The sequence below is a fragment of the Oryzias latipes genome, chromosome 21 (assembly GCF_053564925.1).
Source record: "Oryzias latipes strain Hd-rR chromosome 21, Olatipes_Hd-rR_3.1".
NCBI lineage: Eukaryota > Metazoa > Chordata > Actinopteri > Beloniformes > Adrianichthyidae > Oryzias > Oryzias latipes.
The window spans coordinates 23,841,769-23,866,986 of NC_136257.1; the positions used below are offsets into that span (position 1 = coordinate 23,841,769).

At 37.4% G+C, this 25,218-nt stretch overlaps 1 protein-coding gene across 3 annotated transcripts; it reads right to left on the reverse strand.

Moving 5' to 3' along the window:
* Positions 1-2,739: 2,739 nt before the first annotated feature.
* grb14 (growth factor receptor-bound protein 14) lies at positions 2,740-24,951 on the reverse strand. 3 transcript variants are annotated; one of them, XM_004081735.5, is made up of 14 exons: positions 24,567-24,951; positions 23,731-23,848; positions 12,168-12,324; positions 8,801-8,922; positions 8,603-8,677; positions 8,379-8,516; positions 7,460-7,570; positions 7,265-7,360; positions 6,857-6,919; positions 4,791-4,907; positions 4,493-4,562; positions 4,317-4,404; positions 3,896-3,989; positions 2,740-3,321 (listed from the first exon to the last, which is right to left on the reverse strand). In XM_004081735.5, exons 1-14 carry the CDS (start codon positions 24,743-24,745, stop codon positions 3,175-3,177), a joined length of 1,575 nt encoding a protein of 524 aa, XP_004081783.2. In that variant the 5' UTR covers positions 24,746-24,951; the 3' UTR covers positions 2,740-3,174. The 3 variants fall into 3 exon arrangements, with proteins under 3 accessions (XP_004081783.2, XP_011488042.1, XP_020568624.1); XM_011489740.3 differs by lacking the exon at positions 24,567-24,951 and adding an exon at positions 21,161-21,243; XM_020712965.3 differs by lacking the exons at positions 23,731-23,848; positions 24,567-24,951 and adding an exon at positions 18,506-18,789.
* Positions 24,952-25,218: the final 267 nt, after the last annotated feature.

Below are 25,218 nucleotides of genomic sequence, written 5' to 3' on the forward strand. Positions count from 1 at the left end.
TCTTCTGTGGATGAAACAAAGAACTCCAGAACAATGAAGCCATTTCTCTAAGTCTCTCTCACCTTCAGTTTTAAACAAGGTCTGTGAAAATCCACCATACATTGGTCACATGAAATCAGAGACCTGTTAAAAGTGCACAATTGTAAAAGCTCTTTTATATAGACAACTGTTTGTTTGCTTAGAGCTCTAAATATAAAAAAAAATGCTTTTCTATCACCTAGACACAGATGGAGAACCATATCAACTGGATTAATAACAGGGTGGCATGTTTAGGTTTAAACTTACATCAATAGACAACATGAAGCTGTCCATCACATTTTTGACCTAAACATGTAAACACATCCTTGGCTCTGCGGTTAGGAAATGGTATTTGGGAATCTCTTTATACCAGGAGCCAGCCTGGCCATTGGAACATCGCCACAGTGCCCATCCAGACTGGGACAGCAACGGGGTCCACTTCAGAGCCGTGAGCTGCTGTGTTTAACTCCAGCTGTCCCAGCAAGGGAGACAACTGCAGCAACATCCACTGACCAAGCTGACAAGCCCTGGCAGAAAAGATCCCCACAAGAAAAACACTGGCTCAGGCAGGCTGGTCAAAAAAAAAATAGTTTTGCCATTGTCTTGCAGCTCGCAGATCAAGTGGTTTAGTTTTCCAGTAATGTCAGTCAAGAATGCAAGTTCAGATTCACAATGTTCATATTCACCATATTCAACAGACATCTCCTCCAATAGCACCTTAAAAATCCTGTGCTGTTTTGCTTTGCAGTTGAGGTTGTTTACGATTTTCAGAATAAGAGTCATTATATGTCCAGACCCAATCACTTCTGCACATAAGGCCTGCTGGTGAATGACGCAGCAGTAATGCAGACATTTTGGAAAGTCTTGGTCAGCTTTACAGTGAGTGATGAAACCTGTTTGTCGGTCAATCATAGCAGGAGCCCCGTCTGCAGGTATGGCTACCAGCTTTTCTAATGGTACCTTTTTCTGCACAAAAACTCCTTCACCGTGTTATACATTTCAACTCCTCTTGTAGTTGTCTGTTAGGGCAGATGTGTCAGGAGTTCTTCTCTTGTGGAAACCAAAAGCTATGCTGTACTGTTGCCGTCCACAGACTCATCACACTGGACGTTAACCACCTGCACTTTGCAAGATCCCGGTCCAGCTAATTGGCCAAGTTATCAGACATAGCTGACACTCATCTAGACATTGTAGTGGAAATTGAATGAGTTCTATTGTTCTCATCCTTAGGGACAGTGATAGCAATTATCATCATTGCTTGAATTTTTTTCATGCTATATGCAAAAGTCTTTGTCCCTTAAGGCAACAGATTACAGCCCCCCCCCCCCCCCCCCCCCCCCCCCCCCCCAGGCTGCTGTCGTATTAACATTATCTTGGAGCTCCAGAATGGACAAGAAAAAACGACGAGAATGGCTCGAGCAGGGCGTTGCTCACGGGGCGGTCGCTCGTGCCATGCGGTCGCACGTGCTCGGGCCCGCTAAATGCTACTTGTAGCTTTAATTTATGTAATATTTTATGACACATAAAGAAATATTTTGTTATGATTCTTTTTTTTAGGGGATTTATTTTTTAAATTGGTCAGCAATTCTGGCATGAGCTAGTTAGGAATATGAAGCTGGATATTTATTTTCTGATGTGGCTAAGTTATATCATTTTATCCAACACATTTTTAGGACTAAGTGGGTTTGCTAGTTTAACATTTGTAGTAACTTGATATCAAACTAAATGCTTTAAATTATACACAAAATAAAATCTATGGTTCTAAAAGTATGTCAGCACCTATAGTGACTCCACAAACACTCCCTATGTAATCTAGTAAATCCCACTTGACAGTCTTGGTTTAATGTGTCTCTAAATTTAACTGAGCTCATGAAGTCACAAAGAAAATCTTCCCTAACAGAGCAGCACCCAGCTGTGTGCCAGCGAGATGCTCTTGTTGGATCTTCCATCTTATCACTAGATTGCGTGTCGTTGCATTTGTGAGAAAAAAAAAACTTGTCTGACCTATTTTTTCTTTTTAACAAAGATCATAATGTAATGTTACAGCGTCTTCTTTTTTTCAGACAAATGGCATATAAATTTGCTGATGTGGGTTAATACAAGCAGCATGAATACAACACAATGCCAGCAGTTTTAAGCTTCCCGGACGCCTGTTGTAATTAAACGCATGTTTGAGAGGTTTTACTGTGTCAAATAGTCAATTGTGTCAATTGTGTCAATTTGTATTTACAAAAATCTTTTCTAATTTAAAACTCATCGTTGTCAATATATTAACAAAACCATCTGTGATGGCGTCAGTCTATGAGAGGCACAGAAATCAGTTCAGTTCAGAGTTCAGTCAAAATGTTTGCCAAGATAACAATTGCTTTGTTCATAAACGTGTCTTATAATTCAGTTGTTTTATTTTTTTCCCTTCTTTAAGGTGTTTATAGTTTATAAAAGACAATCATTTTTTCTTGTTTATGATTAATTAAATACGCAGACATTTCATAAAAATGTATAACTTTAAAACAGTTTGATGTTAAAACTATTTCTGACAGGCAAAGCAAAAGTACACATTTACGTTTATGCATTTCTTTTTTGGGATTATTTTAGTCCTTGTGCGTTCTGCATTCTATTTTAATTATGATCATTTTTTCATTTTGTGTAAAAACACATTTGAAATATTTTTTCACTTTTTCAACTAAGAACTGGGAGATGACCAGTGAAGAAAAGATCAACTCAAACTTAACAGGCTTTTATTGTAGCATATTTCATATTTACAGTGTGATAAGGCTGCAAATATGTCATTAGGCCCTTTTCAGAATAAGGCAACAATCAGATGTATTTTTTTCTATATGAAACATGACAGCATTGTTCCTTGTCGTCGTGTGGATCATAAGACACCTTAACTACATTCCACCTACAAAAGGAATTATGTATAAAAGCAGTTTTTTGAAAAACATATTCAATTCACTGTATGGACACATTGAATAAGATCACTTGTACATCAGATTAACACCACCAGGAGTCATATTTTATAGTTAAAGAATATAAATGTATGTTTCTTAAAAAAAAGACGATTTTGACCATGATGTTATTTTTTAAGGCACAAGTGGAGGAGTGTTCATCCACAAAGAGCTGAAGATAAGGGTGCATTTGATAGCTCCTGATGGCTCACAGGGTGATCTGGGTGCAGTGGTGCCTGAGCTTGCATGGAAGAATCCCTCGGTTTAGCTGGTGAAACTCCACTAACTGGATCAGGTCGGTAAAGCGGGTGTGACCATCGTCCAAACTGTAGAACACCTCACCATCATCATCCACCTATGGAGGAGCACATGAAATACACAAATATGCAGACAGTTTGAGAAATGACACACGTAGGAATGAGGACTTAATGGGCGTTAAGTATAAAGATAAAATAAGATATAAAAAAAACTTTTCTACTGCTGTGTAGATCTTTTAATTATACGTTTTGATTCTTCATGGACTTCCAGCAAGGTATCTGATCTAATCCAACCTGGATTTACTTAACGGTGTACATCAGTCACCTCAGACATAAAGCCGTACAGTCAGAAAGCAGAATCTTCAGCTAAAGAAACTACAGTCCTCCCACCAGATGAGCACTGTGTCACAGAAGACTTACTTGAAGAAAAAGAAGACTCAGAGTGAACCCTAATTAACATTAAAAGTTCAACTTAAAGTACTTACACCTACACTCCCATCAGGAACTTTGGAAAAATAAATGCAGGAGCATCTCCTCATCAAAGATTTGGAAAGTTTTAAAACAGAATAATAATTCTGCAGAAGGTTGTATCTCTTCTTAACACTGTTTCAAAAGCTTACTTTTTTACTTCTTCATCTAAATAGCACAACTCAAATTATTAACGGTACTCACTGGCATGATGGGGAAGTGCTTGATCTTCTGGAGATGGCACAACGAAAGAACAAACGCCTTTGGGCTGCTTTGACTGTCCCTCAGCAAAAAAACCCTGGAGTTAGGAGACATTTTTCATTCGTCAATTCAAGTTTAAAACATATCATGTAGATTCCAATGACTAATTAGATGCATGTGCAGTAATTGCACAGAACTGCTACCTACCTTTAAAAATCATGTTACAGTAATAAAAAAAAAACACGTTAGTTTTAAAGGAGAATAACGCAATAACAAATAAGGCTGTAAAAACAATAATTTATACTAGAATGGATATGGTATCATAAATATATTGTTGTAATTTTAGAGAAAAGAACTAAATAGGCAGTTTTTCCTTTCAATCCATGAAGCTACATTTTCTCTATGGAAACATTGTGAAACTCACCCATCAATTAGACCCTGCTGAGTAATGAGACGCTGAGCCTCTTCACGTGACAGTTTACCATGAAACCATGGCTGGGCTAAGTGGATTGCTAAAATGCAGAGTTATTACACACTTAGTATTATTTTTTTTGTTGTTGTAGTTGTTATACCAAACCGTAAATTAGGTATTTTACAAACCTATGTTTGGCACTGAGCTCTGAGAGCTGGAGGGGCTCCCATGGCTGCTTAGACGGTGGCAGCTTTTCCTCTGAAGGAGAAAACGACACAACAACTGCAAAGGACTACATGGGATTTTGGCTTCCCTGGTTCCGATACGTTCATCAAAGGGTCACAAAAATGTTGGTTTTACAAAATGTACTTTTTCAACTTTTTACTGTTTCTTGCATCCATTTAGGTCAAGTTGACATGTTTCTTGATTTGCTCATCCTCAGCTGATGTGTGGGATTGTTCCAAAATGTTTAGAGGAAAAACTCACCCTCCATGACAGACCTTCCTCTACAGCCACAGACAGGACCTCTGAAGGGTTTTCAATCACTCTGGTTTTTTGACCAGAAAAGTCCATGGCCACTAGAGAGTTTTCCGAGATGCTCCTCTAAAACAAACCAACAAACAAAATTGATGTTAATAGTTTCAAAACACACCAAACCATCCGAACAACTCATTTTGTAGCTAAAGGAAAAACAGACGGGGAATTTGATTAATTTAGCGATACAAAAACTATCTAAACTGCATACTTTTTTCTTTGTAGAATAAAAAATAGAAGGTACTGCGTTGTGATACTGTGCTGCCACCTAGTGTCTTCTTGATGTCATTTCATGTTCATAAATTCTGGATGATTCCAGACAGAAAACACCATTGAGAGAGGATTAGAGTGGCTTTGCGAAGAATGACACACAGCCGTATTTTAGTCCCTTAAACTGTCATGGATTGAGTGACTGAATAACAGCACACACACACACTCACGAAAATACTTACACGGATTATCCCAAAGCGTTTAAATTTCCACACTAAGCTTGCAATTTAAGCAAGTGCTCTTTAAAAAGTCCGTCTATGCTTTATAAGTCTATAAGTCTATAGTTTTTTGTTTTCAGGTTTAAAATCTTTTAGGAATGCAAATCTGCTGCTGAGACACTCAATCATCCAGCACAAAAACATGCATTTTTTCCTTTTTTTTTTGTCACTACTTCACTAATGAGGAACGATTACAAGTACAGTAAATATTTTCCATGGTTCCTTTAAAATAAATCAAACTATGTAAATGTTGTGATGTGCATGTCCCCTGTTTCACTTTTCTGTCCAAGTACCATAAAATGAAAATGGTGAGTTTTTAAGGAATTTAAAGCAAACCTTTATTATATACATAGGTTTTGGATGAACCAGCCACATAAATAATATCATTATATCGTTATTCATTCAACCACTAAGTCTGCTTCTTTGTAGTTATTATATCTTGATGGTCATAGAACATTTTGAAACCAAAGAATGAGAGAAAAAGAATGTGAAATCTGACAACTGTGGATCATTATTTATTTATAGAACACCAGCAGTCCATAAATATGATTCTAATACTTAAATAGAACACCTTTTTCTTGCATTTAGAAAAGTATTTCTTCTTCCTAAAATATAATTTATTGCATTTTAAATTGCAATTTTAAGTCGTTTAGTTGTTGTTGATGAAATGCTGCACAATAGATGTACATTCATACTGCAGAAGGAAACATTAAGCAATAACTGTAATAACACCAGACTTGGATTATTGAAAAAATGCACATTATTTACTTTTCTTAAAACTAACATCTGCTACTATTGTTTTCAATGAGTGCATTTTAGAAATGATAAACAGTTGCCACAAAGTTAATCCAAACACACAACTTAATTTTGCCTAAAACACGTTTATATTCAGCCAGATTTTGTTTGCAATTGTTCTTTGAGTAAAGTTACAGTAAGTGTATGAAAAGCAAATGAATGTATCTGTATTTTCTCAGCAGGATTTTAATTTTCAGGCTTTTTTGTCACAAGGTAGAAACCAACTGTTTAGGGTATTGGAGGTGTTAGCTTCATTATAGTTCCACTCTATTTATCTTTTGATGTATTCTAAAAGCTTTTCCAGTAGTCTTTTAATGATGATGAAGCCCTTTTTAGCAAAAATCCAAAAACCTGTGTAGTTTTCTTGGACATAGTTTCTGCATAGCGGCAGTAGTTCATCAGAAATTTGCCTCTGAGTTGTGCGCTGGACTGCTGGTGTAGAGCAACCCCACGCCCCCATCCCCTCCTGGTTGCTGAGAGCTCGGAGCAGGGAACTTGTGGCCCGCCCATTGCATTTTCTAAGTCGCAAACATGCTTCGTTTTAATTAGCATTTTTCATCTGCTTCTAATTGACAACAACTTGAATGAAGAAATACTAAAAATGCTACTTTATATATGCCCACTGTAATAAAAGAAAATGCTATACGAATGTGTAAAAACACCAAAAACACAATTTTCATCAGAGTGGTTCTTTAAATACTCATGTTATTTTGCATAACAACAAGGTTGTCCTACCATGGGTGAGAGTTTTTGCTTTTGATGAGGCTGAATAAAGTTTTGGTACAGTTGCATCCCAAACTGAAACACAGAGTAAAGTCAGCATCATGAATCTGAACACAAACACGAGTTAACTTTAAACTCCCACCAGACCAGCACTGTTCAAGTGAAAAAGGAAAACAGACTCAGACATTCATTCCAGCATTTTAGCTTTTATGGATTACCAGGAGTTACGCCAACTTTAAACTTTTTTTATCATATATCCAGACAATGAACACATACTCCTTATATCAAGTGTAGCAGTATTAATCCAGCATCTCAATAGATTTTCTCAACTTTCCGTCAAAGCTAAATCTGATTCTTGCACTGCGTCGGCATTCCTCCTCTTAGATATCACACGTTGGAGTTATTCATCTGTAAGCCAACCTTTAACAAGCGCATGGCGGTGATCCAGCAGGTCTTGGTGTGCTCAACATCGGCACAAAGCAGCTTCAGGTCTCGAGCTGAACAACTCTTCGTAGACTGAGGCACGGAGATAAAAGCAGACAAAATCGTTAAATGAACTTAATCACACGCCTCAAACGTCTCTGCAGTTTTTTCATTATTTTCTTTTCTTGTTACCTTGATGCAGAAAGCAAATTCTGTTGGTGCCCCATATAGTTTTCTGGCTGACAGCACAGAGTAGATATCACAGTCAGTGAAGTCAGCAAAGAACTGCAGGTGCCTGGGTTCCTGTCAAACAAGGAGAGCTCACATTGGAAACAAAGCAATGAATAAATCTTCAATATGACACTTAGAGAATGAAAGCAAAATGAGCAGCAAATGCTATGTCATCTTGAATCAAAGCTCAATCTCCTGAACATTGGAAAAGGAGGACTGTCTGCAGCGCAATCCGACTCCAGCACATTCAAACGTCTTGAAAAGCCATAAAACTCATTTTTATCATAGCCAGATTTTCCAGGTCATGAAAGAAATGTTAAATAAAGCCATAATGGCATATAATCAATAAGCAGCTTTATCAATGGCTGCATTGTGCCAAATATAGACAAACTTGTCCAGAGAAAAAGAGAAAAAGAGAGCCATTGTTCTCATTTCATGTGATGCACTACTCCCACTTCCTTATTTAAATTAATGCCTCAGCCATTACTATCTTTGCTGACTGACCAGCAATGTGTTTGACCATGGAGTGTAAACATGTAGAGCTAAAAGCAGGTACCACACCAAAGCCTACCTGTACTCTGAAACAAAAGGTGCACTGTTGTAAGAAATGAAAGAGGTTGGAAAGTGGTTGTGTTAGCAGGGCTTGTGCCCAGGTTTAGGCTTCACTTGTCAGCAGCACTGAGAGCACTGTTTCTGTCTGACCACCATGCCAGTCTAAAGGAAAGTCAGGCTCAGCGTGCTCCAAAGCCATTTGCTCATTAAAAAAACACAAAAAAAACAATCTGATGTGTTAAACTACTGTATTTCATAAAAACAATAGAAAAACAACTGCTAAATGTAAAGTGAACAACTTCTTTTGAACTCCTTTTCTCTTACTAACCTTGGAGGTTCCCTTGCTGGAGAAGTAAAGTCCAGACCTCCGTAAAACAAAGTAAAATTTCTTCCATGACTTCCTGCTTTGGTCTTTGGCATGGAGATACCCATGGACCTCTGGACAAGTGCTGGATTTGACAAACGTCTGTGTTGAATGGAGAAAAGTTTGTAAATTGAAATGAGACTCTCTGCAACCTGTAAAACCACTTTTAACTGCAGGAAAAATCTCACCTCAATTAATTCTGAGGCATCCACAATTCCGTTTGTTTCAGAGGACATGGAAAACATGTGATCTGGGAAAAAAACCTGTGAAAACATCTAATATTACTACACACTTTGACTTTTTTTTTTTACCACACAGTGGCGTGAATCTCAGAGAAAAAAGGTGGTGTCTTTAAGAAAAAGATTATAATTTATTTAAAAACTCACCAGAGGTTTCTTAAAAAACTCATATTTTGCATAATTCTTCCTGAAATACAGACGGCAGTCAGTGTCCATCCCCCCGACTGACAGCACCTCCATTACAGACTCATGATCTTCAATTGTTCTCTCTAGTGAAAATTAGGAGAACATTTACCAAAAGCAATGTTTAATATGAAGTTGCACAAAATAAGATCTAAGATCAGGGACATAGAAATAAACATTTTTAGCAGCCTGAGGAGGAAGTCTAATGTTAAATGTTCTTTTTTTTTTCTAAATATACCTATTATATTAATTCTAAGCTACTATTTTGAGCCTGTGTCAGAGATCTAAACGTTCAAAGTGTTAAAAGGCAAGTATTATTTGAATGTGGCCATGGGCACTTGCTATTCTGACGTCAAACTAAACAGTCAACATGTTCTCAAACACCCCATTAAAGCTGAGCTTTGTTTTGGACATAACATCTATCTGCTGTGCAGACTCACATCCCATTTGCGAAACAGGTATTTTTTAGGCTCAAAGCACAAAGTGTTCAAGCTAACAAGTTTGCCAACTGGCTCAGTGTGAGAAACATTTGATGAAAAAGTTGTGTGAATTAACAGACATGAAAAAAAAAGGATATTTTAACAGCGGTAAAGGATTCTGGTAGACTTGAGTGCTCTGCAATATTAGCCCTATATAACCATTTGTATTATATTTCTGTAATACGGACTCCCCTATTGGCATGAAAAAACTCTTCATAAGAACCAATTTTTTACAACTTGTTCAATGTTTCCTGCCATGTAATTCATCCTCATTCCACTAGGGGCAGTAGAGAGTCTTTTCCTGCTCATCATATCAAATGTTTTTTTTTAAAAAACATCTTATTCTAAAAGTTTGTATTTTATGTCAATTTTTATTTTTTGATGGAGCTGGCTTTACAGAGCTAAGTTTTTTTTCTTTTTTAGCACATTAACCATTGCAGATTGCAGACGTTGTGGATTCCACATACCTCACCCAACTAGGACATTTCTCTGTCTTTTTCTGCTAACAGGAAAAGTTGACTTATATTTTAAAGGTAAAAACTGGGTTTTACAGTTGCCTCTGCCTAAAACAGCAGGTTTGTGTGAGACTGTCAAAGCCAGAACAGCAGCAGCAGACTAATTGTTGGTGCAGTTCCTTCCGAGCACACTGGTGTCAGTGACGGCTGCCAAGTCAGACGGGTCAACCCTTCCTGCTTCATGAAACATTTGTATACGGTGAGCACACGCATGTTCTCTACTGTGGCTGAGACAGTATCCATTTTCTTTTCATCAATAAAAAAGTTAGGCAGCTTATTCTGTCTGTGTTACTGTTGTTCACAATCGTTTAATTCTAGCACTAAAATGGCTTTAAAGTTGTCTAAGTATATTTTCACAAAGGCTGAAATTTGTCAGAATCAATTATAAAAATACATTGGCATGCTTTCTGTAAAAAGAGGGTATAAAAAGTAGCTGGTAAGGCTATTTTAGTTCAATAAAGTTTTTTTCCCCAACTCAATTTTCAGAATAAACCTTTATACTCCAAACTCAATTATATAAATTGGGCATTTTTGTACTTTATTTCTATGTTTTATCTGCTTTATTGACTGTTAGCTTCTTTCGTCATAAAACTTTATAGATACTGTCTGAACAATTATGGCATGTGGGGTATGGCATCTTTTAAAGCTGAACACAATGTCTCCTAAAAACTTTTCACATGTTTTTACAGCATGTCTAGTGTTTAGAGTAGCTTATTACAGAAACAATAGATCAAAGCAAAATTTTACTTTTTTTTGCAAAGTAGTGTAAGGCTTTGCTGATGAAATTTAAGAATCATACAACAAAAATTGCCCTAAAATACAGTAAAAATACTTAAAGCAGCAGGACCATAAGGCTTTGACATTAACAAATACCCCAAAATTAATCTAATTTCTGCCCATGGCTGATCATGTTGAACTTTTATTTTATAAATTTTGACTCAATTACTGAACCATTCTTTCTGAGTATGTCCATTAACTTTGTTCTTTTTTTGTTGCTAATAAAGCCACAAAGTCAACAACAGCTGTTAGTCCTGCTGTTTACTTGTTTTCATGATTTTCTTTATGGACTAAACTGCCTAAAGCTAATGGTTGGTACTACAACAGTGTTTCAAGTGCTTTCACTGAACCAAAACTAAGCATTATTAATAGTAACTGTCATGCCACCGGTCCCAATAAAGGACTGTGGACCTGTCTAGGGTGCACCCTGCCTCTGTTTTTAGGTAGCTGGGATGGCCTTCAGTAACCCCATTGACTGCATAGGACAAAGGGACAAAGCGAGTATTGATAGTGAATGAATTACTGCACCATACCCCCCTCCACCCATCTAAGTGGAAAATACTTTGTCGTGCATTTACGACATCAGATTATTTCTGCAAACAAAAATAACAGTCATGTAACACATGACAATTGTGAGACAGTAATGTTGTAGAGTAAGGTCATTTTTGAGTAACAAAGGCAAGTCATAATGTATTTCAGTTTGGAAATAACTTGATGTTCCGACTAGGCTGTCAGTCAATCAAAGTTTTGTTCGGACCAATGAGTAACTTCTGTTTCTTTCAGTTACTCCATTGTGTTGGAAGAGCCCAACAGTAAACCATCTCATTCAATTGAACTTAGTTTTTCTGCATCCTCTCTTTTCATAGCAGCTATCTCCATCTCCTCTTTTACTCCATCTACTACTCTACTCTTTGACTTCTTTCTTAAGGGAGCTTTAATGTCAGCATCCGTTCACAAATAAATTCAAAATCTTTCTGCTAAACGTGTCCAAATTGTCTTAATCTGGCACAGAAGGCACACCATCTTTACAAGGACACTGACCAAGCAACATTGTGCATTTTGATAAGCATGTGGTCATTAGGTGGCGCTAAGGAAGCTTAAAATTAAATAATGTAAGTTTTATGTGGAAATATTATTTTAACAGTATAGGTTAACTACAGGGTTACACAATCATAATTTAAATTTTATTATACAAAATGTGGAAAACATTTTAGATTAAAAAAAAATTCTTACAAAGAAAAAAAATAGCCAAAGCCAATTTCCAGAATTGGGGTAAAAACTGAAAGGTTATTGGTAAAAAAACAAAACAAAAAAAAAAACAATCCTATTGGCATTTATCAAGTATTAAAATAGATATTTGTTGGGTTATGCACAAATGTGTGTGCATGGGTGAATGGTACAAGCACGTTGGGCCTAAATCAAGATTAAAGAAAGCGTCATACGCCATTTATAATTTACGGACTGAAAACGGATTTATCATATTCACACCAGGATAACGAAGTTATACTTTCTAGGAAACATCACATAAAGATCTTTTTGGAAGGAATCATCACACCTTACCTATTCCTAGATGAGTCCAGTGTTCAAAAAGAGTCCAGCTGTGGTCATCAATGCAGTGATTCTTCATGACAAACAGCTGGCATATGTCCCTGGCAGTGACATCAGGGGGCACTTCAATGGCTTTGCTGGTGTTGTCTTCATTGTAAACCTTAATTACCTGAAAGAAACACAATTTGAAAGTGAGACGGTGAGGAATTCTAGAGTCATAGTTTCAGTGGACAAAGAAAACAGAGGTCAACTAAAGATATCAAGTTGTGATTAGGTAGAAATATAGATTGTTTTTCACTTGAAGTTACATCCAGTTGATAGTAAATGAATGTCAGAAGCACTATAAAATGTTCCTGGAGTTCACACATGTGTACTTACTTGATTTTGGTTAAATACTGATTCAGATTTCTGTTCCCAAATCATCTTTGTTTAATTAAAACAGACACATTGCACAGAACCAGTTATTAAAACTAATATAATTAATTGTTACCCTTAAATTAATTATTAGTGTTTCTGTAATTTTGCATGTTAAGTCAAATAGAATGGCGCAAACTGTAATCCTTTATTTTAAGTCAAAAGAAGAGTCTTAAATAAAGCATGTAACGGATGGAAAATCACCATTCCCACTATTTCAATATTATATGTTATTCTTCAACTGCGTAGGAAGAATAGATTATGTAATGAGGCGTGTTAAAGAGTATTAAGTCATCCATCCATCTTCCACTTCTGCTTTGCACTGCTCAGGGTCACAGGATTGCTGGAGCCTATCCCAACTACTGTTGCATGAAGAGGGAGTATACCCGGCAGAAAGTTTGCCAGTTCATGGCACGGTCACACACAGACGCACCAGCACACACCCTCATTCCTAGGTGACAATTTAGAATTACCAATCGACCTAAGAAACATGCTTTTGAACTGTGAGTGGAAGCCAAAGTTCCCAGAGAAGCCCCATAGATACAGGGAGAACACCCAAACTCCAAACAAAGGCTTCAGCCAGGATTTGAACCAGGGCATTTTTGGAGTGAGGAGACACCGGGGACACACCACAGTGCAGCTCCACTAGAGATTTAAGCAAAGACCGGATATCTATGAGGTTCCATTTGTGCCAAAAATCTGTTTTTGTGTCCACTGTCTGTCTTTGGTCGTCTCACTTTGTCGTCAGGACTTAGCAACCGTTGCTACTTTGGTCGTCTCACTTTGTCGTCAGGACTTAGCAACCTTTGCTACTGTCGATAGCTACTGTCGATAGCTATTGTCGTTAGCTACTGTCGTTAGCTAGGGTGTTTGCTACTGTCGTTAGCTACGACGTTTCCCCGTGTTTTGTTGTTAGATGTTCTCGTTTTTCAAATTTTGCCAAAGTCGTGAGAAAAGTCCTTTGTACAGCCGGTAAATTTTTTCCTGTACTACCACGGAACGAAAAAGAAATGTTTATCAAAGCAGACGTCAGGGTTAACCATGACAACACGTTTTTAATATGAACTTTATTTTGATATTCCCTCAAACGCGTATTGCCAGAAAGGGTGGGGGGGGGGGGGGGGGGGGGGGGGGGCATGCATACAACGCTTGACACGAAAACAAAGTGGCGCATTACCGCCACCACCTGATCTGGAGGCGAACTACTTCTATTTAACGCGGAGAATGACACATAATAAATATGAACATTTTACGAAGACTATTTATGAATGTGCTGTGTTCTGATCATGAAAAACGTGGCTGATTTATTAATAATAAAATTACAAACACATTGGTGTGGATTTAATGTATTTGTTCAGAAATAAACCCTCAAGTCATTAGTCCATGGCAATATTTATTTTTTTTGCCGCTGAACGATTTACGGGGGCCTTGCAAGGAGGCCTTTAAAATATCTTTGATGAGTTACCTTCTCAAATTTTAGTGGGTCGAGTCACTAATTATGAATATAACAGTCGAAAACTGACTGGTTTTTGAGCTTTTCTTTTTAATCTATTTATGTGACCATGAGATGGCGCACTCGGGACCACATAAGGCTCTTATTAGCCCGTCTGATCCTCGTTTATCCATCAGATTTGTAACAACATATTTTATAAAGATCAGTCATTTTTCAAAATAATTTGAAATAATAGTTTCATCATAAGATTAAATTAAAGCCATACTCTAAATAACTTTAAACGGGAACGTGAAACTTTTGTACGCTGCACCCCCCCCCCCCCCCCTTCTGGCAGTGCGCGTTTGCAGGATTGTCAATAAAGGTTTTTTTTTTTTTTAAAGTGTTTTGTTCCGTGATAATACGGGAAACAATTTATCGACCGTACAAAAGACTTCTCTGACGACCTTTGCAAAATTTGAAACACAGCAAGATCTAAGGACACGACATGGTGAGAGAACGTTGCAAACGACACTAGCAACGGTTGCTAAGGATCTTCCTGACGACACGTGAAACGACGTAGCAAACGACACTAGCAACGGTTGCTAAGGATCTTCCTGACGACATGGTGAGACGACGTAGCAAACGACACTAGCAACGGTTGCTAAGGATCTTCCTGACGCCGTAGTTAACGACATGGGATAAGGACAATGACAAAGATAAAGTTTAAGGATAAAGCAAGCATATACATCACAAAGTTAATACAAAGTAATAATCAAAGAATCATGGGCATGCAGAAGATATTGCTTAGTAATACATAGACATGAACCAATGTAAAATGAACTCGTTCAATAGACATAGACAATGAGCCCAAAGCATAGACAGTGGACGCAAAAACACGATCAGTAGACATAGACGATGGACCAAAGACATAACAGTAGACGCAAAAACACATTTTGATATTTTTGGCACAAATGGAACCTCATAGATATCAGCGCCTTAAAACATTTGTCTATATGGCATAAAAACTAATACTGATGTTGGTACCCAACATGTTACTGTGTTTGGATTTGATTTGTGTACAAAATACAGCTGAGTTCACGGCATGGCAAAAGAAAGTTTTTGGCGTAAACAGAAGAACACACACCAAACAAACCATGACGTGTCTGCTGCGAACTACCATGTTAAACTCTTTGCCTTAATGCTCAGTGGAGCTGAAAGGAGCATGAAAAATATACCACTTCTACACTGCATTTACCTTATGTCACTGTATGACATATAGTATATTAAATTATTTCATCGTTTCCCTGCTACTTAGAGTTAAAAACAGACCTGCTCTTCATCTACCAGAGCACAGAGGGATTCCAAAGAGAAGAAATCTTCTGGGTCAAGTCAGTTAACAGCTCACAGATGCTGGCAGCATAGAGGAGACGTGACTTTAGTCAGACCAATTGATATTGTCTCTTTTCTTTCTTTTTTGCTTTTAACTGGCTTTTTCCTACAATGCCAGAGACTATGTTTTTTTTTTTTCTCAACGAGAAAGAAGGTAAGCGACCAGAGCCTCGCGTCCTCGTGGAATCATTAGCTAATAGGTGCAACTGGTGATTATGTCACCTCCTCCCAGTTTATACCAGTGACTATTTAATCAGAAAACGTAAAAACCCATGAGATGCACAAAGGCATCTAACAAAGGCAGGACATTCCACCACGCATGCAGTGCCACCTTATCCTGCTGGACTGCAGCTTCCGTATCTTCTGATCACTGATGTACAAGGAGGAAAGACACCAAATAAGAAAAAGAAAAACACTAAGATCAACAACTGAGCAAGCAAGATGTATGGACTGCTTTAATGAGCTTTATCCAGAACACTTAATTTCTTCACGTTGGTGCATGACAGCACCACAGAGAGGGGTTAGTGCAAAGAAAAAAAAATATTAATAAAAAAATAATCTTATCAACAAAAATTTTCAATAGCAAAATAATCTTAGTTTAAGAAAACTGTCTTAGTGAATAGAATTTTTTCTTAAAATAAGAAATTATGGTAAAACTCTTTTTATTGCCCCACAGGCAGCATTTTTTTTTCTTTTTGGGTTTTTTAAAGAAAATCTGCCATTGGGATAAGAATTGCTGACTTATTTCTGTGGTGGCTGTTTTTGCATTGTACTTTCAGAAGAGCAGAAAGTTCATTAGAAATTTGCCTCTGATTTGTGGACAGGACCGCTCCCCCACACACCACCCCCCCTCCATTTTGCTGAGATCTCTCTGTTTAGGCATGAAGCTCACCCAGTGAATTCTCCACGTCACTAATAAGCTCTTTTTCAAAAAGCATTGTCCTGATTCACAACGAAGAAATATGCAGGAATTGAAATTTGAGCTTAACTGTCTTTACATATGTCCTCCATCAGAAAAATACCACAAGAACATCTTAAAAAAACACCAAAAGCACACTTTTCATTGGAGTGGGTCTTTAAGCTGAATGATGGATTGGACATGCTCTATCAGGTCCCTTGAACCTTGAATAGGAGGAGGCTGGTATCAATGTTTGGAGCATCAAAACTAAACAAATTATCTAAATCTAATTATCTAATTCAGTGTTATTGTTTTATTATCATATGCCAATTATTTGTTACATATCTATTTGATTGAATTAATATGGTAAATGATCATCAACATAGACAATTTTCAATCAACTTACAGTAATGCATGTCATAAAAATATGAACTGTGGTTTAAGCCTTCAAGCTTAGCTTTCCATCTATGCCAACCCAAACCCATATAATTGATGGAATAAAATCCCCTAGCCATTACCAAGGTAATGTTCAAGTTTGGTCACAGCAGTATTGAAATATTAACTCTTCAATTAAAGATAACTACATTAAAAAGCTGTTGCAGCAGACTGATGGGGAGTAAAACAGGGTGGGGCGAAGCAGCAGAACATCACATGCTGTGAAACCTGTCTGGACACAGCAGAGTAAATCCAGATACTTACAATGCAGCACTAAATATAGTTTCATAGAACATAAACTCCTCTATTAGACCTTCTTATCTCAAGGACGGGACAGTGTGTGCCAGTTTGCCAATTAGCCTAAGGTTAAACCTTGAAGTGCTCTCCCCCAGCTGTGGCTCTGTCACTGAGTGGTGGTGAGGGGTTGGCCTCCAGCCTTGGCAAATAAAACCACCCAAATAATCTTCCCTGTTCTCTAATAGAATAAATAAAATCAAAGAAATATTGGCTGATTTGTAGGAGCAAAAAGAAAAAATCTGAAATAAAAAACACAATTGTTTATAGCCTTTAATTTAGTCATATTTTTATATCTGAAGTGGCTGTGAAAAGCAAAAACTTTTCTATTTTGAGAAAATGAAAAAACAGTGACATTATACATTTAAGGCTATTTCACTTTATGCAGTGTGAAAGTAGCAAATGAAACATTTTAATGATAAGAATACAATGTTTTTTCCCCCATTAGAAGCGATAAGCTGTTAATAAGACTAATAAGACTTCAGATCAGCTTTTATTCCACTGCAAAAAACATTTTAAACATGGCTAGGAAACATTAAAGGGTGTTTATCATGCAAAATCCACTTTTTAAGCTTTTAAGGTGCGTTATAATATTAATTCCATACAAAAACAACTTCAAAGCGGAATTTTGATCCATTCATACATAGCTTAGTATTCCTCTTAAAACCTGCACTCTGAGTACCAGCCCAGGAAGAGTCTGCTCTGCCAGCATCGCGCCCAGGCTAACACACAGCCACTCTCTCCACAGAGTTAACGGTGATCGGCAAAAATACAAAATATGCAATATGCACATCCATCTTTGCAAAAGTTCGGATGTTGCTGTTTTTTTGTGGGTGTAGCACACCCAACATGGAGGTTTTGTGGGACGTTTTTACAATGGGTTGTATTGGTGCATGAGTGTGGCACACACCAGGAAGCACTTTTTTTCAATTTTGTTGTTCACTGACAGTAAAGATCTATCTATTTATCTGTCAAAAGTGTCACATAGAAAAATGCTGTTTTTTTTTTGTTTCAGATCAGACAGCTATTTTCCTTTCTATTTACAGAGACTGCAGCCATGATATCTTTCAGTCATTTTTCCATCTTGAGAAACTCATTAAAGGAGACACCCACAGTATTTGTACCTACATTTCAGAACATATTTTCTCATTTCATCAAGAACAGGTTGATCCAAGACTTTCAAATCTTTCAAATACCACTTTAATAACAACGTTATGAAAATTCAGAGGTTAATTAATTGTTCAAATAAAGGGTAATGTGTTCTGGATTAAAAAAGGGCGCATTTAATGTTCAAGAAAACAATTCCTTGAAAAGTTTTCAGCAACAATGGGTCTTCAGAGCTCACATGTGGCTGGATCTCATCCAGTACCATCCAGAAATTAGCTAAAAGTAGAACAGGAACAGAGGCAGCCATTCAGTGACACAACAGAGAGAGTGGGGGGAAAAAAAGTAAAGTTCAATAAATGTCAAAAGATTTTAAAATCCTACCCGCTTCTGCAGACAGAGAGGTGTGATGGCAGGCAGGGTGACTCTTCTCGCATGGAAACTCATGCTTCTGCCTTATGTACACAGTAAACGTTGAGATGAACATCCATACAAATCAGGCCAAGTATAATGTGCAGATCGCAACTTTGACGATAATAGAGACTATTCTGTAGAGTCATTTATAGAAGGAAAGGTTTTAGGACATGATAACCACACTTCATCCTTTCAGGAAACCCTTGGGAGTGAACGCCTTTGCCGTGCAAGTGTGAGAAACTAAAATGTGCTGCATCCCCACAACACAAACTCCTCCTTTGTCCTTGAAGATGTAAAACTTTTTCCTTCTCTCTCCTTTTAGAAAGGAAGTTCCAACAAACAGAGTAAAGGGAAGGATTTTTCTCATGGTAAACAGAGTTCAAATGTACAGTACAAGGCCAGGAAGAGCCTAAATGCTTACAATAAAAGCAACAAAGTGATAACGGTAAACTAAAACAAAGGAAGGGAAGACAGCACATGTGTCAGATTGTTTTCCTGACTTTTTGCCTCAAGACACTGCAGAGCTATTTTTAGTTTCTGACGTAAATTCTTTTTTTTTCTTTTCAAAAACAAAGAGTACTCAAGTGGTTTGGTTGATGCAGTGCTGTGAGGCATTTATGTGAACATGGTGAAGATCAAGATTACATTTACATTTGAACTCAAGCTTTTGACGTATTCCCTAATTTTAAATTGTTGATCAAAACTGCATTAAACAACTGTCATGATCTGTTAACAATGCCACAAAAAGTACTGTATTTTATGCAATACAACGTGCATTTACAAGCTTCAAAGTCTCACTCCAATCATCTTGTGATCTATGGTAAAAGCGTTCCCACTGGTCTTTTAATTATAATTATGTTGTTTTTTAGCCAACTTTTTTTTTTAAAAAACTGTCGTTTTCAAGGACGGAGTTTCTGCAGAGTTTATCAGAAATCAGCCTCTGAGTTGTGGGCAGAACTGTTAGCAGGAAGTAAGCCTGTGCTCGTTTCCCATCATCCCTTTGTTTACACTCTTTCCCACTAGCTTACAGTCCCTCACAACCTCAAGCTCAAGTGTGGAATGTTACAAACTAGAGTTAACGTGACCGCAGTTAATAATAATAATAATGGATTAGATTTATCTGCGCTTTTCAAGTAACTCAAAGCGCTTACATTGTGTCCATTATTCAATCACTCCTCATTCATACTTGGTGATGGTAAGCTACTGATGTGGCCTCAGCTGCCCTGGGGCAGACTGACAGAGGCGTGGCTGCCAGTTCGCGCCTACGGCCCCTCTTACCATCATCGGGGCATTCATACACATTCACACACCAGTGGAGCCACACTGGAGGCAAGGAGGGTGAAGTGTCTTGCCCAAGGACACAACAACAGTTGGCTGGGGGGAGTGGGGATCGAACAGCCGACCCTTCGATCATTGGGAGACCCGCTCAACCGCCTGAGCCACTGCCGCCCATAATAAAGTATTACTGACAGACGTGTATCCGCCTTATAGGTCAGTGCCTCCTTCAATGCAGATATATGGTAGTTATAGCAACCCTCCTTCACTGCTCTCAAATGCTCTCTCAGATAAGTTTCAAAAAGGAAATTATCATAAAGCACTGACAGACTTCCAAGTCAGATTAATATCTTTTCAACACAATGTGATCTTACGTCCCACCTCCATGAATAATCAGCCCCTTGCTGGTCAACAGCAGCGGCAAAAGCCATTTCTAAGCCACACCACAGCAATCTAGTAGTTGGTCTGGAAGTTGTGATTGAGATTCGCACACTATGTTAGAGTTGGGCTTTGTTTCACATCGGATGCCCTTCATGACACAACCAGACATGGGACGAACACATGAAAGCCACAGACTGACTGTAAATTAGGAAAAAAAGCACATTTTTTACACTAGTTTTGTTTTAGAGCATGAATTTTGAATACACATGTTTCTGACATGCAATGAATTATTAGGAACATGCCTTTTGTGCCTAATATACATTTTTGTCATTAATGTGACCACTGCATCGTCTGACTAGCGGGTAAAAATATTTAATTATCCTCTACTGGAAAATAATTTTCAACTAAAAACTTTATTTTTCAATTTAAATAATGGACTCTAAAACTGATTTAAAAAAAAGTTTGTTTGTTTTTTTAAATAGGCTGCAATGACCTTCTTTTTTAAAGCTTCTCTCCCAGAACAAAGGTAGAATAAATTTAGTTGCAGAGCGGAAAGCGAGTGTAAAGAGTGAGTGTGCCTGTGTCCTTTAGCTCATTACTCTTTGCCAAGTTGCTATGTGTAAATACAAATGATTGTAGATTTTCTGTGAAGTACCAGAGGCGAATTCAGAAAAGTGTCCTTTAGCCCTAATATAGAGCACCAGTTCTCTCTGTAAGCGAAAGGATCCATCTTATTTTTTACATTTAAGTCCACATTATTCACATTATGGTGTGACAGGGGTTTGGTGTGTTCAGTTATTTAAATATGTGTTCCAGACAGATGAAGCCATAAAGCTCTTTTATCTGTTTTACACTGCACTAAAACACTAAAACATCTGAAGAGTGACAACTAGCCACTCAACGTTTTGAAACTTGCATAAGTCTATAATTCACTTTTTGAATGGAGGCTTGTCATTTTACTGTATTTACCTTCACATAGTTGAAAGTGGGGCACTCAACTCATGAGAACAGACAAGGAAAGAGGAACCTCCCACAACAGTCTTCATCTTTATCTGGAAACACAACACACTAACTTGTGAGAGCACAGACAAGCTGTCGCTTCTACTATCACACAGCTAAAATGAATTGGAATTAATGGAGCCACAATGATAACACTGTCTCCACAACTCCCATAACAAAACCAGTCCTAGACACATTGTCCTTGACCATGGCTGAGTCAATCAAGACCTCCCTTTAGGATGTGTCAGTGTTAGGCAGCAGCCAGAATAGAAGTGCCACAAAAAACAGGTGACAACTAAAAGTAAGAACTCACGTCGTTGCCTCTTACAGTGAAGAGTTTCATTGGCTCTAGTATTTTGCAATGGAACTTTTTACTTACGTCCTGTGAGCATTTTTGTTATAGTTTAAGAAATAATGTTTTATTTCTTAAACTATAATTTAATCCGACAACACCAGATCAATTTAAATTAAGGGTTGATGGAAATTAGAATGACTAAAATCACAAAATACAAGTAGTTTCTGTTTTTAAGCTTAGTTAAACATTAAGTCCACTCTTCAAAGACTTTTTGTGTTGTTTTAAGACAGCAGTCTTCATCAAACTGCAGCCTACAATTCCCAGGCCAACAGTACAGTAAACAGATAAACAAACAAGACAAAAAAAGATTGTTTCAAATATAGGGCAATAAAGCAAAAAAGGAGGACAAGATTTATAAAGATTTATTAAAAAAAAGCATTCTTTCGTGCAGGAAAGCTCTTAAAAGTTCTTTTTTCACACTGATTTATAAATATAAACCAGGAAAAAGGTAGAACTCTTAAAAGATAAAAGATTACTTCACCTTAGCATCTATTTTGTAAAAAAATCCGTCTGCACAAATGTCTGCTAAATTACTTTTTCTTTGTAAATGATACACAGTATAATACATATTTTTGGTGTGATTGCAACACAGTTCTAAGCTGTCAGTAACAGCCCTTATAGTGGGTCATCTACAATAGTGAGTGCATGATATAGTGTTTGTTCATCCTTGCAAAATAAAGGAGCAAAAGTGATGATATCCTGGATAAAGTAAGATTTTCTGAAGTTTTGACGAAAATTTAAAAAAAAAAATTATTTTGAAATAAAATGAAATTGCTAAAATTTGGACCATCGCTTGCAAAAAGCAGGGTTTAAGTTTGTGCGTAAAAATAGATTTTAAAACAATGTGTAGAAAATCACATGAGCTACAGTTATACCTTTAAATTTTCTAAGTTTGCAAGTGAAACTGAAAACAATTATTCAAACAAAGATAAAAGTCAAATGCTGAAAAGAAATTAATTTAAGAAGACAACAATTGCTTGACCTGGATTGTTGCCACCAATCTCTATGAACAACTTTTTTTTTTGCGTGTATTATGGTTTGTAGAAAAAAGCAATGTGTTTACCCTGCTGCTATATTTAAAGTTTTAATCACTAAAAGAATATTTGCTTTCAATAAATGATGCCTGCAGACCATTATCCATTGAGAGTCTTGGTTGATGGTATGCTGTATGGAAACTGTGGTGGCAGCCAAATAATAAAAGAACAACAGTTTTATTGAAACAGCTGAAGCCTGTATCATCACAACAAATGTAGGTTTCACTCCTGATGAGGTGCACAATAAGCTATAGTGTGGGCGGAAAAGTGAAATTACATTAAAAAGGAGCTTTTATTAAAGCCACTAGCTTTAATAAAGTGGCAGTCTGTGAGACCACAAGAAGGAACCAATTGTCACCTAACTGAAATGAATTGAAATCAAGCATTAAACTTAAAATATATTTTTAATTCACCATTTTTTTTTATGTAAAAAAGTAATTTTGTGGCTTTTACGTGAAAAATAAACGGCAAAAAAGTAAGAATAAAATTTCCGGACTGGCAAACTGGCAAGCTTTTTAACATATCTCACCCTGATATTTTTGTTTTCCACCTCACATTTATGAGTAAATGACACACAATGAAACATACACAATGAAAGCCCCAGCGTAGTCTTTGTAGGGCAAAAAGGGTTCCAGCACGCAGGAGTCAAAAGGCCGAAAGGTTACAAAAGTAAAGAGAAATGTTTTTAATAGAAGAAAAAAAAAGGCCATATCTAGTTCAACTTCTAGTTTGGAATAAAAGCTTATTAAGAAGCAGTGGGTATTTCCCAGTATTCAGTGCATGACAATCACACACCTTGTCCTAAAACAAACAGTCCTCTGGGCTCCGAGCCAGGTATTTCTTGGGTAAACCATAAAGTTATCAAGTTTCAAATGCAAAATCTCCAGGTGGTACAGCACCCCACTTGAAGTATTTTTGCACTGTTTCGGGTGGCTGAGTGGCAACAAAATAAAATAGATTTTTTGACAAGTGTCACAGTTTTCTTATCATAATGATACCGCATTATTTCCTAACTCCTGCTTGTTTTCTATACTTATACAACCGGTTCATCCATCAACATGTCTCCAGGTTTCACACACATCACAAGTCAAACACTGTGTAACCACGCATACAGGAGCTGCTGAAGCACTGGAAACTGAACACTGGCTCACCTGGGTTGCACTACATTTGGTCCACGGTGACAAACATTCAGAAACAAGAAATGTATGCTGAGACTCAGAAGATGGACTCGGAACAGGGAAACAGGATTCCTCTTTTTCTTTAATGCACCTTAAAGACAAAACAAAAGAAAACAACTTTAAGTCGTACATTAAAGAATAGCACATATCAAGCTAAACATCAGTTCGTTTAGTTTACTTGCTCAGGTGAATTTCCTATGTGCGTTTGTATCAAAAACAGACTAATCAAACAGAGATTCAGTAGCTTTACAGATAAGATAGATCAAGAATGCAATTTCAGAGCAGGAGATAAACAGATAAACCGGAAAGTATGTATCTAAGTATATTTTGTTTGAAAACTTTAACCAAAAATGTTATTTATAAGAAACAAAATGTCATATAAGTTTAGGATTATGGTCTAACAAAATACAAAGATATGTTCCAACACATTATCTCAGGGGATGCATCATTCTCATAAGAAAACGTTTCCGCTTTTTTTTGTTTACAACTTAAATGTATTGATGTTTCAGTGGAAATATCATTGCCTCATATGGAATTTCATGAGAACTGAATAGACCAGCTAATCAGACTAGTTAGTTTCTGAAAGATAATTCCAGATTTCCCATGTTTGTTTGTCAGAGTTGTACCTCTGCCTCAACAACACAGCAGCGCTCAGACATTTGTTACTGCCTCCTGCAAATAAGTGCTGTTATCTTGCAGGGCAATTCAAGCTAGGAAATACTTATTTACTTCCATTTATCTGTTCTGGCTGACTGTCATAAACAGCTGACTTGCATTTAAAGTGCGTGCAGAGAAAAGGAGAAAAGTACCTGTTCTCTTCACATGGCTTAGTCCGGGTTTTCTGAGCGTTTGTTGTGAGTAAAGGATCTTGCAAGGGGATCAGGGCTGGGCTAGGAAAGCCACTCACATTACCGTTGCCACTCTGAAAAATCTCTGCTTTGTGTCTGAAGCTTAAAGAAGTGTTTATTTTGTCCAGTGTCCTATTCATATCACTCGAGCGGATCGGCTAAATCCAAGGCATCATCTGGAGCAGGAAGGAGAGAGGAGTTTTTGGAATGGAGCTTGTGCAGAGCCCAGTTGGAGCAGGCTGGGCGCTCTCACAGGGCGCTTCTCTTTAATGCTCAGCAGAATGCACTCAAACACACAAACACACACACACATGCACACTCACACATCACTCCGGCTCATCTGCTACCCACAGGGTTGGCCCAGTGGGGCAAATTAATCCCTCCTACATCCCAACCCTACCACAGCAGTGTTCTTGTAAGCTTAATAAATCACAAAACAACTTACATTATTTATAATAAAATCTTTTTTAAAGTGTGTGTGTCTCTGCGTGCGTGTGTGTACAAACGTGGAGACAGGAAATGTGCACAGCAAGTACCTCCTAAACAAAGAGTCTGATATTAAGTCTAACAGGGTTATAAAAGCAACTGTTCTTTTGTTATGGACTTCGCACAG

Coding starts and splice junctions, on each gene's coding strand:
- grb14 (XM_004081735.5), bottom strand. CDS start 24,745: ATGAATAGGACACTGGACAAAATAAACACTTCTTTAAGCTTCAGACAC. Junction 12,325..23,730: donor CCAAATGTAGTGCAACCCAG/GTGAGCCAGTGT, acceptor TGTTTCTTTCAG/GTAATTAAGGTTTACAATGA. Junction 6,920..7,264: donor CCGCCATGCGCTTGTTAAAG/GTTGGCTTACAG, acceptor TCTGTGTTTCAG/TTTGGGATGCAACTGTACCA.